Source organism: Diadema antillarum, unplaced genomic scaffold, assembly GCF_040938485.1.
Source record: "Diadema antillarum isolate AM-2024a unplaced genomic scaffold, OU_Dant_1.0 scf00000168, whole genome shotgun sequence".
Taxonomy (NCBI): Eukaryota; Metazoa; Echinodermata; class Echinoidea; order Diadematoida; family Diadematidae; genus Diadema; species Diadema antillarum.
The window spans coordinates 839860-860303 of record NW_027271057.1 but is presented as its reverse complement, the minus strand read 5'-3'; the positions used below and the strand labels follow the sequence as shown (position 1 = coordinate 860303).

At 38.3% G+C, this 20444-nt stretch overlaps 1 protein-coding gene across 1 annotated transcript in view; it reads left to right on the top strand.

The window, feature by feature from the left end:
* The window catches only part of LOC139722647 (solute carrier organic anion transporter family member 4A1-like), a 246016-nt gene that overhangs the window by 53023 nt on the left and 172549 nt on the right, over nt 1-20444 (top strand). Inside the window, exon 3 of the mRNA XM_071633940.1 lies at nt 10142-10353. Coding sequence (XP_071490041.1) covers nt 10142-10353 — 212 coding nt within the window. The remainder of the gene's footprint in view (nt 1-10141; nt 10354-20444) is intronic.

The window sequence follows — 20444 nt, the reverse complement described above, 5'->3', positions numbered from 1 at the left end:
TGTCGCCATGATGACATGTAACTTTTCAGATGTCGACTTGGCAAGATACGTTATGTAGGCATGACGACATGTAACTTTTTCAGATGTCGACTTGGCAAGATACCTTATGCACCATGATGACATGTAACTTTTTAGATGTCGACTTGGCAAGACACATTATGTCACTATGACGACATGTAACTTATTTCGAGGTTGACTTGGCAAGATACCTTATCTCACCATGACGACATGTAACTTTTTAGATGTCGACTTGACATGATAATTTTTGTCTCCATGTCAACTTATAAAGTTGATAAGTCAACATGATAGAGCTATTATGTTGACTTGACAAGATAAATTATCTCGCCAAGTCTCCAAGTCGAATGGCACTTTAAAGCTTCCGTATTTTAGAAATCGACTTGACATGATAATTTTTGTCTCCATGTCAACTTATAAAGTTGATAAGTCGACATGATAGAGCTATTATATTGCCTTGACAAGATAAATTATCTCGCCAAGTCTCCAAGTCGAATGGCACTTTAAAGCTTCCGTACTAAAAAGTTACATGTCGTCATGATGACATGAGGTATCTTGCCAAGTCGGCATCTAAAAAGTTACATGTCATGGTGACATAAGGTATTTTGCCAAGTTGACTTACAAAAAATTACATGTCGTCATGGTGCATGGGTCATCAAGTCTCCATTGCATTCTCTGTACATAAGAATTTCCCATTTTCTAAATTTTCTTGAAACCTACATTTTTTCTACCCTGTACTCTAAGGAGTTGTTTGACAAAGAGTGACAACTGTTCTAAATATACTCAGAGTTTAAGATGTGAAAATACATACTCTGGAAAATGAGAAATTTTGTGTAAAATGTAAATAGAGAACTACTCCTAAAAATTCCGTGATTTCATCAGCATTGCCATTTTGCATAACTGACAATGAAATGCTAGTTAATGTTAACGAATGTAGTTTCCTTATTCACTCATGATTGGATCAATTATCTTTTTTTAATTCATCGTCTTCCATACAGTGTGTTCCTAAAAAGGAAAGGCAAGTTCAAAAGTCAACTGAACAATACATAGTTTTTTTTTTTCTTGTAATTTGTATAATGGAGTAAAAAGTAGCTCTCCAGCTTTAATTTGACACCGTGCTTGCGTCAACGTTGACATGAGTTAGAGAGTTGGGGTTCTTTGAAACTTGGTTCCTTCAAAGAAACCTTACTCGATCTGTAACAAAACTCATGGCAATGTTGACGCAAGCAAGATGTCAAATTTAACTTAATGAGCTACTTTTTAATCCAGCACACAAATTACAAAAAAAAAAACCTATGCATTTGTGATATAATTTACCTTTGAGGTTTGGTTTCCCTTTTTTAGGAACACACTGTAGAAACACTGGACTGACTTGGGTGGAATTCCCCTTTTATCGAGGACTGCCACATAGGCATGAACTGGGAGATCATTATGCATTAATTCACCCCTTTCAGACACAAACTAAGGGTCTAAGGTAGCTAATGATACAAACTGCGAATAGACAATCTCTTCCTTCATTCTCTTCAAGGAATGTGCTGCATGGAAGGCAGAGTGTGTGCCCACATGGAATGAAAAAGCTGTCTTTCTTTCTATCACAGCATACCCCACACAATCCTTGTGATTCTTGCTTGATCAGGACCCATAAAAAGGGTGAGAGAAGATGAGGAGGAAGATGATCAAAATTAATACCATTACCATGGTATATATTTTACCAAAAAATGAAATTAAAACCATCAAATATAACAAGTGAATGCGTGTGTGTGTGTGTCCGTCCATGCGTCCGTGCGTCTGTCCGTGTGTGCTCAGATGTTAGAAAATGGCCGATTTTTATTTTGATTGTTTTATCTGATAGGCTTGGTGAGGGCTTCCAAACTTCTACACGAAATAGTGAAATTCATTAATTATGCAAATTCATGCAAATTTATTCAGCTAGGATAGATAACTTATGTCACCATGATGACATGTAACTTTTCAGATGTCGACTTGGCAAGATACCTTATGCACCATGATGACATGTAACTTTTTAGATGTCGACTTGGCAAGATACATTATGTCACCATGACGACATGTAGCTTTTTTCAATGTTGACTTGGCAAGATACCTTATCTCACCATGACGACATGTAACTTTTTAGATGTCGACTTGGCAAGATACACTATGTCACCATGATGACATGTACCTTTTTAGATGTCGACTTGGCAAGATACATTATGTCACCATGATGACATGTAACTTTTTAGATGTCGACTTGGCAAGATACCTTATCTCGCCATGACGACATGTAACTTTTTAGATGTGACTTGGCAAGATATGTTATGTTGCCATGACGACATTTAAATTTTTAGAAATCTACTTATGATAATTTTTGTCTCCATGTCAACTTATAAAGTTGATAAGTCGACATGATAGAGCTATTATGTTGACTTGACAAGATAAATTATCTCGCCAAGTCTCCAAATCGAATGGCACTTTAAAGTTTCCGTAATAACTAGATGGAAGAAATGTAACTAAATGTTAGATGTATTTCTTTTTTTCATCATTCACGGGAGGGGAAGGAAGAGTAAAAGAGGGAGGCATGGAATGAGACGAAGGACTAACACGTATACTCAGCATTCACAGCAAGCTCTCTTTTACACCAGCATCGGTAATTATCATCACCATCACTCAGGATCATTTATTTTTGTCCTTTTCCTATTAACATTTAGAAACACAACCACCAGCACACCGAAGTGACTGGGATCAAACTTCCTTCGAAAATACTGCAGCAAAGCGGTTAAATCACGAAAAGGGATGTACAGTGTGAGACACTTGAAAGAATTACTTTGAAATATAAAGGGAACGAATAAAGTGATATTAAACTAAAGAAATCGTACTAGATGAAATGTATGAGAAACGAAGGAGATGAAACAGTAAGGTACGCCGTAGCCGAAGTTCGCAGTACCGAACGCCACGCGAATAAAAATGAACACAGTGGAAACTCGGTATGACGAGATCCTTGGGACCAAGACAATAAACAATATAAAACAAAAGAAATGAATTCACTGGGACCAGAGAAAATAGTTTGTTATATGAAGTGTTTTTGTTGTACCAGACTCTTTAGGCCTAGATCTAGACCATCTATATCGAGTTTCCACGGTACACGGGAAACAAGGTGCGAGCTCTTTTCACTTGCAGTGCACATCAACACATGAACATTTAATCACGCAATAGTTAAAGACTTCCTTTATTTTTGCACCGACGTATCTTCTTACTCATTTGATTGAAAAATTTCTTAATGTTCCACACCAAAATATGCACCAGAGCTTTGATGAATTTTTATTTCACACAACTGCAATCGCTATAATCTAATCATAAGCGCTACATAGTTGCATTTTTTTTTCCTTTTTCCTCTTCTACGTGACGCGTTATTTACTCTTGGTTTGCTGCAATTGCTCCGATCTTCATTCCAAGGACATTTGGTTATGGTTGTGATACGACTTTATGGCCCGAATTTACGAAGGTGGTACAAATGAAAACATGGTTTAAACCATGGACAAAAACCATGGAGCGCCAAGTGTCGCATGGAATATTTCGTTACGAAATCAGTCACTTTGTCGATGAAATGATTATTTTATAACGAAATGACAACATTTTGTAACTAAATGAACATTTCGTCCACGAAATGATAATTTCGTTAACGAAACGGTCATTTTGTTGACGAAATGACAAATTTCGTAACGAAATATTTCGTGCGACACTTGGCGCTCAATGGTTTTTGTCCATAGTTTAAACCATGGTTTCATTTGTACCACCTTCGTGAATTCGGGCCTAGAGGTTTAGTTTGATGAGAGGTTTAGGATTAAGTACATAGGGTTATATAAGGTTATGTTTGTGGATGGAATCAGAGAGGAGGGAAGAGAATCTTCCTACCTCCCACCTCCCGGTTTCAATTTATATTTGGCCTAAAGTGCGCAGATATTTTGCTGGATCAAGTGAAGTGTCTGCAATGCGTGAAGTTATTTACGCGATAAGCTATTTCATAGACTTAATACGTCAAATTTCACAATTAATTCAAATGCAGCGTCAATAGTGCGATGTTGTTTCGTAATAGTCGCACCATTTTTTTCCTTCTTCCTTTTCTTCATTTTCTTTCCATGACGACAAGTTTATCTCCTGTTGTTTTCTTTCCCTTTCAGCGACGCAATGATAAGCTAAACGCAAATGCGTTGATAGTGCGACGCCGCTCCATTTGTATACCATTATTTTCTTTTTCTTCCTCTTTTTTATGCCTCCGCCACGAAGTGGTGCCGGAGGCATTATGTTTTCGGGTTGTCCGTCCGTCCTCCCGTCCTTCCGTCCGTCCGTCCGTCCGTCCTTCCGTCCGTCCGTAATGAATTTTGTGGACAGGGTAACTACAAAAACATTTGAGGTATCCTAATGAAACTTGGCAGGTATGTGTATTAGGGGGTGAAGTTGTGCCTATCAACTTTTGGATGCACATGCTTAAGGTCAAAGGTCAAAAGATCAAGGTCAAATACATAAAATTTCACTATTTCCACCATATCTATGTAATGCCTAAAAATATTTTCTTGAAACTTAGTTTATACATGTAATACCAAATTGAAATTATCTGGTGAAAGTTTGGGGTCATGTGGTCAAAGGTCAAAGGTCAAGTAAAAATATCAAAACTTCACTTTTTTTTCTCCGTAACTTGGAAGTTGTTCACGGTATCTTCATGGAACATAGTATATATACATGTACTGACTGGCAGTGATTATCTAGAGAATTTAGGGTTCATGGGGTCAAAGGTCAGGGGTCAAAGGTCAAGGGCAATGCTTCAAAATTTTACTACAACCAGTATTTCCCTCATATTTATGCAACGCCAGCAGGATTTTTTTTAACTTGGTGTATGCATGTATAACCTAATAGAGATTCTCTGGAAACTTTTTTTTCTTTTTTCTTTTTTGCCTCAATGGTCAAAAGGTCAAAGATCAAGGGAAAGTGCTGAAGTAACTTTTTTCCTCCATATCTATGAAGTGGCTCTAGTTATCTTGAAACTTTTTACATATTTATGCATGTTCTGCCTGACAGTCATTTTCCTATGAATTTTAGGGTCAAAGGCCAGATGAAAATGGTAACAATGTACTTTTCAATACAGAAATTGCACTTTTTTTCTCCATACCTTGAAAATTACTCAATGCATAAACTTATGAATGGGCAAAGTCAAGTCAAAGTCCTTAAATCCCCAAATAAATGCTCTCCTATTTATCTAATTAAACCTAGGTTAAGGAAGGTGAACATTCAACACATTTTAGACCAACATGTCATTTTAATATATTTGCCAATTTTGTGAAAGTGTAATCACACATTGTCCATATGTACTATAGACCTATTAGGAGAATCATGCATTATGGCGGAGGCATACCAGTCGCCTTAGCGACATTTCTAGTCTTTTTTTTTAAATTTCTTCTAAATAGCGTGATCTTTAGGGTTTAGAAAAATCAAACGAAAGGATAGAATGCGATACAAACCTACACTTTTAGTTACGTGATAAGTATCAACAATCAATATTATGTCATAAAAGAAAATACATTATTCACATTTCACATTTGACGCATGTGCAGCGTTGATAGTTGCAGATTCCGCTTCGTTTACAGTTACACTATTCTTATGCTTCCGCCAAGAAGTGTCGCCAGAGGCATTATTTTTTCGGGTTGTGCGTCCGTCCGTCCGTCCGCCCATCCGTCCTTCCGTCCTTCCATCCGTCCGTCTTTGGCCGTCCGTAATCAATTTTGTGGACAGCGTAACTGAAAAAAAAAGTTTGAGGTATTCTAATGAAACTTGGCATGTATATGTATAAGTGGGCGAAGATGTGCCTACTAGGTCGAAGGTCAAACGTACAAAATTTCACTATTTCCCCGTATCTATGCAATTTCCTGAAGGTATTTTCTTGAAACTTTGTGTATACATGAACTACCAAATAAAGATTCTCCGGAGAGAGTTTCGGGTCGTGAGGTCAAAGGTCAAGTGAAAATGTTCAAATGTCACTTTTTTCTCCATATCTCACAAATGGTTCAAGGCATCTTCATGGCACTTATGCATGCACTGACTGGCAGTGATTATCTGGGGAATGTAGGGGTCATGGGTCAAAGATCAGGGGATCAAAGGTCAAGGTCAACTCAAAATTTCACTGTTTCCCTCTTATCTATGCAATGCCCGCAGGATTTTTCTTGAAACTTAGTGTATGCATGTATTACCCAACAGAGATTCCCTTGGATTTTTTTTTTACCATGAGGTTAAAGGTTAAGTGAAAGTGCTAAATTTCGCTTCTTCCTTAAACTTATGAAAGGGTCAAAAGTCAAGTAAAAATCCTCAAATCCCAAATACCTACACTCTTAAATAATATTAAATTAAACCTGGTTCAATGAAACTGAACATTCAACACATTTGTGACAAACCTGCCATTTTAATATCTTGCCAATTATGTGAAACTGTCATGACACCTTGTCAAGACATTGAACAATAGACCTATTAGGAGAACCATGCATTATGGCGGAGGCATACCAGTCACATAGCGACATTTCTATTTTTTATGTGCCTCTTCTTCCTTTTCTTTCCATATTCTTCTTAATTACATGATCTTTGAAGTATATGTGGAAAATAACGAAAGGATAGAATGTGATGCAAATCTACACATTATTACCTAATAAGTATCAACAATTATATACGGAAAGATAATTTCGGACACTTATTTCACAATCACATGACACAAATCGCTGATAGTGCTATGCCGCTGACTCTGCGCTCAGTTTGTTCCATCAATACTTTCTTCTTTTCAATCTTTATTTCTTGCCTATTTTTTCTTCTTAATTGCGCGATTCTTGATATAAAAAAAATTAGCAAAGACTCTAAGTCACAATTTCAGCGACCCAAAGTAAAACTAAATGCAGCTTTGATAGCAGGATGCCGCTTTGTTATAGTTGCACCAACATTTTTTTTTTCTTCAAATCAATGTAATCCTTGAAATAGAAAAACGCAAAAGAAAGCATAAAAAGCGATGAAAACCCGCACTTTGTCGAGTAATAAGTATCCACAATATTGTCATAAAAGTATAAAGATGAATTCGGAGACTTTTAGGTCACATTTTCAGCGACACAAAGCGTTGACTGTGCGATGCCGCTAACTGCTCTTAGTTCGTTCCACTAATACTTTCTTCTTTTAATCTTTCCTCTTGCTGCTATTTGTTCTTCTAAATTTGTGCGATTCCTGATACAAAAAAAAAACGCAAAAGAATTTATAGGCCCCTATAAATGCGATGCAAAGATACGCTGTTAAATAAATATCAACAATCATGTCATAAAAGAAAAGATAATTTCGGACACTTTAAATCACTTTACAGAGACGTAAAGTTAAACTAGATGCAGCGTTGATAGAGCATAGATGCCGCTTCGTTACTACAATTGCACTATATTTTTCTTTTACGTCATATTTTTTTTTGATTTTTTTGATTTTGAAGAAGAAAAAATCAGACGAAAGGAAATAATGCGATGCAAACCTTCACTTTAGTTACATGATGAATAACAACAATTATGTCATAAAAGAAAATATAATTTCGGACACTGTATGAAAGTAACATTTTCAGCTATAAAAGCAGCTTTGAAAGTAAAAAAAAAAAGAAAAGGAAGAAAATATTGGTGCAACTATAGTTGCACCAATATTTTCTTCCTTTTCTTTTTTTGTTTACTTTCTTCTTTGCTTATTTTTTTCTTAATATTGCGAGATTTGAAATAAAAAAAGAAACGCAAAAATAAAGGATGAAAAGCGATGCAAACCGGCACTGTATTATACGTGATAAGTATCAACAATATTCTGTTAAGAGAAAAGATAATTTCGGTGACTTTAAGTCACGTTTTCAGAGACGCAAAGTAAAGATTAAGGTAATCGTAGCTTTGATAGCGGGATGACGTTACAGTTGCACCAATATTTTCTTTTTTTCTTTAAATCAGTGTAATCCTTCAAAACAAGCGCAATAGATAGTGTAAAATGTGATGCAAACCCACACCTTATTAAGTGATAAGTATCCACTATTTTGTCATTAAAAAAACAAAATAATTTCGGAGATTTTAGGTCACATTTTCAGTGACGCAAAGCTAAGCTAATTGCACCGTTGTAGTGCGATGCCACTCCGTTAGTTGTACCAATATTTTTTTCTTTGCTTATTTTTTTTTCTAAATAATGTGATCCTTGATACATAAAAACACAGAAACGCAAAAGAAAGTATAAAAAACGATGCAAACCCACACTTTAATAAAAGTATCCACTATATTGGCATAAAAGAAAATATAATTTCGGACACTTTCAGTCACACTTTCATGGGCGTAAAGTTTAGTTAAACGCAGCGTTGATATAGTGTGATACCGCTCCCATTAGTTCCACTGCAGCACCGGCATATTCTTCGTTTAATCTTTGACTTGCTATTTTCTCTACTAAATTGCGCAATTCTTGAAATTAAAACAAAAACGCATAGAAAGGATAAAATGGAATGCAAACATATACTTTAGTTACGTAATAGATATCGACAATCATGTCGTAAAAAGATATCCGGACAACTAAAGTCATTTCACAGTCACACAAAGTTAAGCTAAATTCAACGTTGATAGTGCAATGCGGCTTCGCGATTTTCACTATTTTTCTTCTTCCTCTTCTTCATTTTCGTTCCCTATTATGTCTTGAAAATGGCGTCATCATGAAACAAACAAAAAAAGATGTAATAAAATGCGATACAACCATACATTTTAGTTGCGTAATAAGTATATATACAATGATGTTATAGACGGAGGGATGATTTCGGACACTTTTAGTAAAATTCAATTTATTAGCGACGAAGTTGTAACGCTATAAAGCAGCGTCGATAGCGCCACGTCGCACCAGTTTTGTCCCTTTCTCTTTGCATGCTTCTCGCGCACGCGCATGTCGGTGCTGAGCGCCGTTTCTTCCCCTGACAACCCGACCACGCGTACTTTTGAACAGCCATGCGTAAATATTTCAAGCTATCTGACAATTTTCCGCTACGCGTACTTCATTTTTTTTTGCGAGGACGCTGGTTGTAAAGATAAATTATAAATGTGTCTTCTATGTATCGATCGTTCTATTGTATTCGAAATTACTGTACGAGAAACAACATCCTAGCACGTAAAGAGGACACACATGTTTATGAGCGGGCTCAAACGTTTGCACAAGGCAAAGTGATACGTTTCAGTTTCGTCCTTAAATATGGTCGTCGGACGAGGTAACCATACTTACACAACTTTTAAGGCTGACTATCATTTATTTTCACATACACATTATTAGCTGCCATCAAATTGGTGAGTTTGTAATATTTGCTGAGCGATAACCAGAACATCTATTGGCAGGAATACATTTTTTTTTTCTGTTCTTCAAAGAGGAACGCGGGACGAAACTTTTCGTGCTTCTTAACTATTAAATTCTCAGAATCAATTCATTTTATTACCCATTTTAGGCGATCCGGCCATGTCACTTCCTATCTCGATTCCGTTAAGTTCTTCAAACCATTTTTTTTTTGTGTGTGTATGTTTGTAGAATAATGAGTGGTAAATGAATGTGATATCAGCTTCAGTTAAGCCAGAAAAAAACATGCTAACCGCACTCATATGTAACTTGGATAGATAACTCAAGCTGATCACAATAATGGTTGCAAGAACATGAAATTATAGCCGCAAAAGTATAAATGTAGACAGAAAAAAAAATTAGAAGACAATTTCTTCAATACCTTGGAGATAACAAATATTGCATCTTTGAATATGAATCATCAAAGAAATATAATTTACAATATTAAAACTTTTTCGAATCATTTACCAGTGTTTCAATAGTAAGTGATGAAAGGAATCGGATTATGAATGCAAATATTACTAGATTCTCATGTTAGAAAAGTTCTAGGGAACGATGCCTTGTTTAATTCTCTACATGCAAGCTGATAATTTGTAATTCGACAGGGTGCAACCAACAAATAGTATTAGAAATTTTATGGATCATAGAACGCCTCCATAATCTCAAGACTGTTCTCTTAGGAGATTACTATCAACTAACTGAAATGATATACATTTTGCAATATTTTTTTTAACGTCAGATATATCGGGGAGAATCGCCACAGGCCCCGCTGGGTCGGCGTTGGATCTCTCTTCCTTGCCATGGGGTCGGTCATATTCACCCTGCCCCATTTCCTCAGCAACAACTACCAATACCAAGAGTACGGGACAGAGAGCGACGGTATTTGCCCCACCTACAATGACTCTTTGAACGAGACGCAACCCAACTCGTGTCAGGAAGCTGAAAACAACAGTAAGATTTTGATAGGTCATGTATTTATTGACAGGAAATCAGGCTGCATATTCACCTATCATGTTCTCATTTTGGAGAACTTTCATCGTAAACTTCTTAATCCAAGTTCATATGTGTAGGTATAATAAAGGTTTTCCCGCCCAGTTTCATCAGATTTGCATTCGAATTAATGAAAAGGCTTTCAAATTCAAGCGATTTTGGTTCATTTTGATTCTTTCAGCATTTAATTTCCTTTCATGTGATTCTTTATAGATTTTTTTTCATTCAGCTTAGAGAGATATTCATTCAGTTCAACGACTCAAAGTTGGCATTCAATTTCGCGCCAGCTGGATAGACGTTCAGTTTCATTTATAGGAATACAACTTCGCACTTTGAAATATCAAATTCAATCAACATGAGAAGTTCCCATGCGTTTCTACGGTCCTTTCTTTTTTTCTCTGTGATATATTGGATTACTTTATGCAATTACATCTTTATTTCGAAGTTTCATTTGTTCAGTTTAGTCTATTAACTGTATTGTCTGTATAATCTTGTCTTCCACATTGAAAATCACCCCCTTACAGTATCAACGTAACATTACAGGAATTGCTATATCTGAAAATTTTGTCTTCAATCGAATTTACATTTTGATTCCATTCCTACTTTCTCCGTGTCCATATCATAAGTTGCCACAATCGGGCTCAGCTGTAGACCTGTTTCACCAAAGGGTTTCGCCAGTGATATAGTCTTGCTAGTTGTCAAAAGCTTCGCCCACAAATTCTGTCCGTATTCGAGATATTCATGTATACTCTTCTGATGTAGCAGTGTTAAAGTAGTGTATGAATATAATGTACATGTATGTGTTTTAATAAGGGGAGTTATACGAGCTTTTAGGCCCTATACTATCTCTTATAACGCAAAAGTCATATTTCAAGATACATTTGCATATTCAAATAAACGTGTAACTACGAAGAATGTAACAACGAAAAATACTGCCCATATGTTGTAAATGTTTGCCTTATCTTGAATTTTAATTCCTTAAACGTCTTCACGCCGATACTGATGGGAATTTGAATGCGTTACGCGTACATTTTTAATTTGAACGCCCATATTACATGTTTATTTGAGAGACTCATGAAATTGCATGCTGATGGATTTAAATTGAATGAACTAATTACATTTTTGAATGTTGATCTCGGTATGGCGTGAAAACCTAATATTATTTGAATGTTTCAACCATCCAGCAAGAGGAAATGAGCGTGCATCAAAAACATGCTATAATACGCCTAGGAAAATGACAAAGTTTCTACTGACTATATCAGGAAAATATAAGGTTTTTAGTGTTGAGTAGGATCTGGTAATGTCAACCTCGCACTAGTTGAAGAAATACCCTTGATGGATTCAAACCTGTGTTGATTATTTTGTGTTATTTGAAATTCACGTAAGTCTCTAGTCCCTTTGGTTTCGACTAAAAGGAGAGGCTGACTTTATAAAAGAAATAACAAAGGAAGAAAGAGATGGAGAGATATGCGTAAAGAGAGTATATACAGTGCAATTGACAATGAATGTGGTTGTTGGTGTGCCTAGTTCGTTTGTGCGTAGCCCTATGTAGTGATTCTTCACTATTTGAATCTTTCTTTATTAATAATGATATTGTGTGCATAGTATAAGGTATCTTCATGTATTTATGTACAATTTGTATTTTGTAAACGGAAATTATAGGTCTTCGGACTTTTAACCCGTCTGTATGCTTTTGATGGCAATAAACATGATCAATTTAATTCAATCCAATGTTTTAACAAACAAAATGACTATCACACATTAGTAAATGGACCGCAAACTGGCGTGACATTTTACATATGCAAACATATTTGTCTTCAATGGCTTGAGTCGCGTTATCACGGCACAGTCACGCGTCGTTAAACCCATCCATACAATATGGCAACTTTTGGCTATAAGCCATTTCGCCACTCGTGTGTAAATATCAGAAAATGACCTTTCGCTTTTCTTAGCTGGTTAGGCACCTCACTCGTTTCAAAGTAGTCTAGCGGCCAGGCGACGTATTTTTAGCGTAAATCAGTCCTTGATTGCCAGCAAAGATAGTAGATAACAAGATAAGAAGGCGCGCGATAAAAATGGACGCAAAATGGCTACCCTACATGACGATACAAAAGAGAGCTAAGTACAAACTCAGTACGCCTAGAAACATCATTCATTTCCAAAGGAAGTGGCATTTTTATTATCTGAAAAAGGTTTAAAAATCATAGTCGTAGCTTTTTTTCGATTAAGGGGATTATTTTGAAGAACGAGATTTTAAAGTAATAAGAATTATTTCGTGGAGGTAACAATTTGGCAACAACATGATTTAAAAACAATCAAAGACACTTCATAAACAACAACTTCAAAGACAGCACGTCTCAAGGCCACCGCACACTACACGATCAGACTGGTCTTAAAGTCTTAAGCCAAGCTGGGTCTTAAGACCAGTCGTACGACCGGACACCGCACACTATACGACCCGACTGTAAAGCGCGCGCAGTGCGCATTGCGTGCGCTTGCATTTTACTGCATTGTGAATGGCTGAAAGCTCACGACTGGTCGTAGAGATTCAACATGTCAAATCTCTACGACTGGCGCTAAGACCCAGTCGTACGACTAGAAAATGGCAAGACTGTGACGTCACACTTCTAGTCTTAAGGTCTTAAGACCGGTGAATCGGGGCAAAATCGTGTAGTGTGCGGCGGGCTTCAGGCAAGGGCGCCCATCACCTGAGACGCGCTGTCTTCGAGTGGTCTCAGGTGACGTGCGTAATACGCTTGAGGACCGCGCGCTGTCCATTTGTTTTGTACAGGATTAGCGCGCACTTTTCTGTCTTTGCAGTTAAGCGTCTTTGGCTGCGTTTATCAACTTTCCCCTGTTTAAACGGCTTCTTCTTCTTCTTCTGATTAAGTCTGCCTCCTTCAATAGACTGAAGAGTCTTGCAGACTGGTGCTATTTACATTATAATACAATTTATTTACAGATATTTACAAGCACATAGAAAATTTGACGAAAATAACTAGCCACTGTGATCAGCCGTTAGACGGTTTCGAAATGATCCCACAGATGGCGCTGAAACAATTTCTGATAACAGGGAATTCCAGTTCCTTACAGTTCTTGGGAAGAACGAATGGCGATGCGATTCAGTTCTCGAATATGGTACCTGATAGGAGTGTGGTTGCGAGGCTCTCGTCAAATGAGTAGCCTGTTTGATAATATAGTCCTGTGCTGAAAGAGGAGTAAGATTATTGTGTAATTTGTACATCAGAATTAGCCTGTCATTTTCTCTGCGCTGTTCCAGAGTGGTCCAATCAAGTATGGTTGGGTGTTCATAACACCGGCCACCTAACGTTTTTCTATCAATAGAAACGTGAAAAATCTCACAATTTGCCTGAAATTTTACTCACGTGTGGAGAAAATACTCCGGATTCACAAGCGCGCACTGAAAATGCGATCGGAGGTACGCGCCTTAGATGGCGGCTTCGAACGCGTGGGGTGTCATTTTTTCCGCAGTCAGTTGCCCTGTTCATTCAACCGACCACCCTGACAATACGTATTATAGGGCACTTAAATGCGTTTTTTCGACAGGCCGCTGTTTTTTTTCTAGCCATCATTTTTTTCCCAATAATATTTGAATATAGTTTCAATCCTTCGATATTACTTTTGAAGGACTGTTTGATGAATTTGAATTGATTTTCATTAGGAAACTTTTCATCGTAATTGAAATAAATTAGATGAGTCGGTTTGTTTTTTCACGTTCATTTCTCGTTTCTGCTTCAACTCGTACGGTCGTAGCGGGTGACAATTATGTCATGTGTATGTGTAACGTGTACGTGTGCACGATCGTACAAGCGGCGGTGACAATTTTGCGGTCAAAATCGTCAAATTTATTACGGAAGGATACTCTAACAGGTTACATCTAACAACGAGTCAGCAAAGGTAGGCCACTGCCGGCCTAGTTATATGTAGTTACACGATAAATCTTATTCGATTTTGCTATATTTCGTTAATTTAGAGGGAATACTTATTTGTTTTCGCCTCATTTTACTCGGTATCGTAGCCCAGTGAAGAATCGAACACCGTTGCGCGTAGTCCCATGCGTACATTTTCTTTCTGTACGCGCAATGCCATTATAGTGCGCGGTCGGTTGATATAGACCCGGTTGGTGTGTTGAACACCTACCATACTTGTAGCATTTTGGTGACACTCGAGGTGTTAAGGTAGCGATTTAAAGTGAATCGCGCAGCTCTTCTCTTGACCATTTCCACTTGCTGGATTAGGTTCTTGGTAGATGGGTCCCAAACTGTGGAAGCATACTCAACAATTGTTTTGTAAGCTGTGGCTTTAACATCAGAAGATTTTATGCGAAGATTGCGTTTTAGAAATGCAAGCACGTTATTGGCTTTATTGGCAGTATTGTTGATGTGTTGGGTCCACTTCAAATCAGAAGTGATGGTTACACCCAAGTACTTCACGGATTCAACAGATTCAAGAGGGGCGTTATTTAGATGATACACGTTACGCACCTTTCTTCTTTTCCTGGATATTGTCAAAACCTTACACTTATCTGTGTTCAAATCCATCATCCATTTTTTCGCCCAGTCACCAATTTCGTTTAGGTCCTCTTGAAGATTTTGCGTATGATGTTGATTGTCGATGGTCATGTAGGAAATTGCATCATCGGCAAAAAGGCGAACCTTTGACGCGAGACCATCAGGCAAGTCATTGATGTAAAGCAGAAAGAGGCAAGGTCCAAGAACCGACCCTTGAGGCACTCCAGATCCTACCGCTACTGGAGAAGATTTAATACCATCCAAAACGACCCTCTGACTTCTTCCATTGAGAAAACTTTGAATCCATTTCAGATTTTTCCCCCTGATACCGTAGTAGTCCAGTTTACGTAAAAGCCGCTCATGTCCAACCTTGTCAAAAGCTTTTGAGAAATCCATGATTATAAAATCCGTTTGACGTCCTGCATCCAAGTTCCTGTGTAAATCGCTTGTGAAACCAAGTAATTGTTGTTCACATGACATGTTCTTACGGAAGCCATATTGCAGGGGAAAAATGATGTTATTTTCGTCCCCGTGCTTCATAATTTTGCTGTTCCATTAGTTTGCAGTAAACACATGTCAGCGAAATGGAGCGGTAGTTAACAGGAATAGATCGATTACCTTTCTTGTAGACTGGTACAACATTTGCTTCACGCCAATCATTTGGTATTTCACTTAATTCATATGACAACCGGAATATATTGCAAAGAATTGGAGCCAGAGTTTTTGCCAGCAGCTTCAAGACTCGTGGAGTTATACCATCCGGTCCAGGGGCCTTGTATATCTTCAAACCACAAAGCAACTTCTCTACACCCTTTGATGTAAACAAAGTATCCTCCATAGCTTTCGATAGCCCTTTCGATAGCCCTTTCGAAAACCCTTTCCATAGCCCTTTCGAGAGCCCTTTCCAAAGCCCTGACTGCCTGTACTATTAATGTACCGCTTGTTTTCGAAGAAGGGACGGCGAAAAGCAATTACCATTATAAAGACATATCTTCCTTTGAGAGTGACGAGTCATGATGCAATACCACATGAATCAATTGTCAACTGTGAGGCAGCTCCAGTTTAGCACATACTTCAAATATTTCTGAGTGGCGGCATGAGACTTTTGCTGCGTTTATCAACTTTCCCCTGTTCAAACGGATTTCGATAGCCCTTTCCAAAGCCCTTTAGAAACAGCTTTCAAAATAGTTGCGTTTATCAAATCTCTTCGCGAACACAATTTTTTAACTGGCCTGTCACTACACAGCTGCATTGCGCAATTCGACCCGAGGAGAAGAGGTCATAAGGCGTGCATTGTTCGTAACTGAAGTACAAGACTACAAAGCCGTTTCAAAACAGCTTTGCGTTTATCAACTTCCAAAAGGCTTTTACAAACAGGTTTCTGAAAACCTGTTTAGGAAACCTGTTTGGATAGCCATATATTTGGGGCTTTCGAAAAGGCTTTCCTAAAGGGCTTTCAAAACAGCTTTGCGTTTATCAACTCGTAAAAATTCCTTGAAAGCTGTTTGGATAACCTGTTTCTGCCGAGAAAGGAGAGTTGATAAACGCACCCACTCGTAAAGGCTTTCCTAAAGGGCTTTCAAAACAGCTTTGCGTCTATCAACTCGTAAAAATTCCTTGAAAGCTGTTTGGATAACCTGTTTCTGTCGAGAAAAGGAGTTGATAAACGCACACTTTGATTGCCGGTCAATAGAGGGTGCGACGGTGTGGAAGTCGACTAAAAATACGTCTAGCAAGAAACCTCCGAATCCGGACATGGAAAGACAGTTGTCTGTTATCAAATCTCAAAGTTGCCCGGAAATGTTAATTCGGCACGTTAATGCAATGATTTATCAAATGGATATAATCTCTTGTTATTGCCTATTCAAAACCGTACATCCTTGGAGCTATGACAATTTACTTCTTTGCTTCGCCATATCATGGGAAACTTATTTCGACGGAAATTTATATAAAAAATTCCAACTAAACTACATTAATTATTTCTTTGAAGAAACTCTCGATATCGCATATTTAGAAAAGTGATATAACGACTTTGTTACCGTAATATTTTATTTACAACTTTTTTGTTGTATATAAAACGCACGTTCACAACAGTAACATACAATCACATAGATCTCATGTCAGGTAGACAACAAAATGGTAGTGCTTATTATTATCGCATATTGAGATTGGTGTAGTTCTCAATTCAATTCAGTTCAATTCAATTCAATAAAGGTTTTATTCAGTCTTGTATCGCAGCCAGTGGCTGAATTGCACATGTTTACAAAGATAAAAGATACAATCATGATTGTTAATTCATATAAAACAACAAGAAAATTGAATCTCCTACAAAATACACTTAATTGAAACTGAAAATATTAACTTAAATTTAAACATTGAAAAGCTTAAAATATACAAAAAATTACTACTAAAATAATTATTACTATTAATGATAAACAATAGAAAAATAATATAAACATAATTCAATCATCAAATTACAAATTACTCATTACATTTCTATCTATATACTCCCAAGATCAACAATTTAAACTTAAACTTAAACTTAAATTTAAACTTAAAAAACTTAAAAAGACACTTTAGCTGATGGCATAATTGCACATATTTCTATGATAAACATTAATGTAATCACTATTGAAAAAGACAATATCAAGTGTATATAATACGCTCAAAACAATCAAAAGTAAACTGAATCAATGACGAAAGCATAAAAAATATAATTATAAAAGATGTAATTATAAGAATAATCCATATGATATACTCTATATTTGATCACAAAAGTAATATATTGCACAAGGAACAAAATCAATATTGAAACTTGAATTATGTATTTGAGAGTGTGTGCATGTTTGCGCATGTGTATGGAAAGGGGGTAAGTGTGTGTGAGTGTGTGTGGGGTGGGTGGATGTGCGTGTGTGCATACCCACAATCAATGAATCAAAGTTACATGGTATAAGGTGATAAGAATGATCTGTCAATAAGGTTGTAACTAACACTTGGGGCAGCATTACACACTGTACATTTCATTGTTTGGTTCCATGAGAAATGCTTCGCCGACATTTGCTCCGCCGACGATTGTTCCCCCGGCATTTGATTCTTGCTTGTGGTCTATCTGATCTGTCAACTTGTGTCCTATGCAATGAAGGCTGCGTCCTTCAGCCAGGACCTGGCAGCAGGGGTGAGGCTGCAGAGGGCAGTCCATCCTCCCGCCAGGCGAAGGGTGGTGCAGTCCTCCACCCGGTGATCTGCCCGTCTGTGTTTCCGCGCAGTCGCATCTGTCTGTCTCTGAAAGTTTCCACTGGTGCAGGCATGCTTGGAAGCGTCCGACTCCAGTGCGGAGTCAATTAAGGCGACACCAGTCCTTTCGTGGGAGGTCACAAGCCAGGGGGTGGGATGTAAGTGGCAACACGTTGGTGAGTCTGCCTGCAGGCTGTTGTTCCTTCCATTTGTTGTTGAGCCAGGCCTTCCGGCTGAGGTTCCTGTTCTCCGAGGAGAGGGCTTGTGCAGTCCTAATAAAGGGTTCTCTGCTTTTAAGACGCTGTCTAGGGAAGACGGCGTGCATCTTGGTATGGAGGGGGTGGTATTCTTCCGTGGCAGACTTAAGTGCTGCCTGTCTTGTAGCGGCAAGGGCGAGGGCGGTGGAGCGGAGGGTGGTAAAATCGGCTCCCCAGTCATGGCCGCATAGTTTGCGTAGAAGGCACACTCTGGCAGATGCTTTCCCAGCTACATTCTGTGCATGGTGACGGAAGGTGAGTGAGCAGTCGAGTTTCACTCCGAGGTAAGTTGGAGTGGCACAGAATGGAAGATTGGTTCCTTGGAGTTTGACATGGAGTTGGCGGCCTGCTTCCTTGTTGTTCAGGTGGAACACAGAAGAGATGGTCTTTTGTGCGTTGAGTTTCAGCCGCCATTGGGGGTAGTAGATCTGCAGTCTGCATATTTTGGGTGAGGGTGTGTTCAGCTTCCTCAAAGGAGTTTGAGGTGGAGAGGATAGCCAGGTCATCGACGTAGGCGTATTTAGAGCTACAGATGTGGGGGAGCGACAATTGGCCCGCTGACATTATTGCTCCGAAAACGCGACATTTACCTCGCCGAAAATTGCTCCGGCAACATTTTCTTCGAAATTATGGTATTTGCTCCTCTGGTAAGGGCTTCGCTGACACTGCAGAAGATTAAATTTTCAATTGAATTCTCAAGCTGTTTTTTTTATTAATGTTCGCTTTTCATTACTTTTGTGTGAAGCTACATTCTGGCGACATCCATAAGTTATTCAAAAATTATCTTGCACACTTGTCGTTTCTTTCTTAATATAGATTTTCCCGGTCAATTTCATAATTTTGTCATTTAAGTTCCTATTCTGAGCATTCAGTTTCACGCATTTCACGCTCGCAGCACTGAAGCAGCAATCAAATTCACAATTCAGTCATTAAAATTCACTATCGGAGCAATCAATTTTTCATTTGCGTCATTCAAATCTTAGATAGGAGCATGCATTTCAGCAATGAGCATTCAAATTTATTTCAAGCCCGTGCGCCGCGGCGATGAAATCTTGACGGTCATTCAAAATTCGTGAAAATAAATAAGTGCATTAAATTAAAAGGAATTCTTGCATTTAGAGAGCTTGGGGCCGTGTATATGACCCCGTTTACAGTGAGCGAAAAGGCCGGGCTCGAGCCCGGCCTTCATTTCAGTGTAAACGCGCAAAAAGGCCAAATGCGGGGGCCCCGCATTTGGCCACGCTCTGGAGGTGGTCTCGGCCACGGCCGAGCCCGGCCTTTTCTCAGTGTAAACACAAACTGGGCCAAATGCGGTACCAAATTTAGTCTGGCTTCCAGACCCTCTGCCCGTACTATTTCGCTATTCAGGATATTAACACCCTCAACGTCGAAAACTAGTATAGTTTAAGGTGGTTTTGTCCTGCAAAGGATTCTTCCTTCACCAAAGGCCTTTGCCGAACGGCGACTTCGTCGCCACGGAATCCAGTTGACAAAGGGTCTGGAAACCAGACTATACCAAATTGCGTTTGTTTTCAAGCAGAGCGCCACTACGACAAAATATTGAAAGGTTTGAATTAAAAGCTCGGCCCCGCAATTGAGGCCGGACCCCACCCAGCCCCGCACTGTAAACGGGGTCCAAGTGTCGTTTTCACATAGCTTTGAATAGATTGGGCTTCACAATAAAGATTATTTTGCCGTATTTTGCCCACCTGTTCATTCTGAAATTCGAACTTACTGAGCATGACGAGGGTAAAATGGTAGTCACATACAGGAATGTCAGGCACTGTATATGCAAACGAGCATTATAGTTATAGGAGAGGTTGATTGACACCGAGAAAAAACAATTTCGACTACATGGAAACTGAAACCACGAACAATGTAGACCTATATGTCTTGTTTGTTGTTTATTGATATCTTATTTGTTAACTTTTGCGGGACTATGTGAGATCATTTTGTGTCAGTTTGTCTTCAAAGCATTGCATTGTTTCATTATTGACCGAGCGGTGCCATCAAAGAGTATGTTTAAATT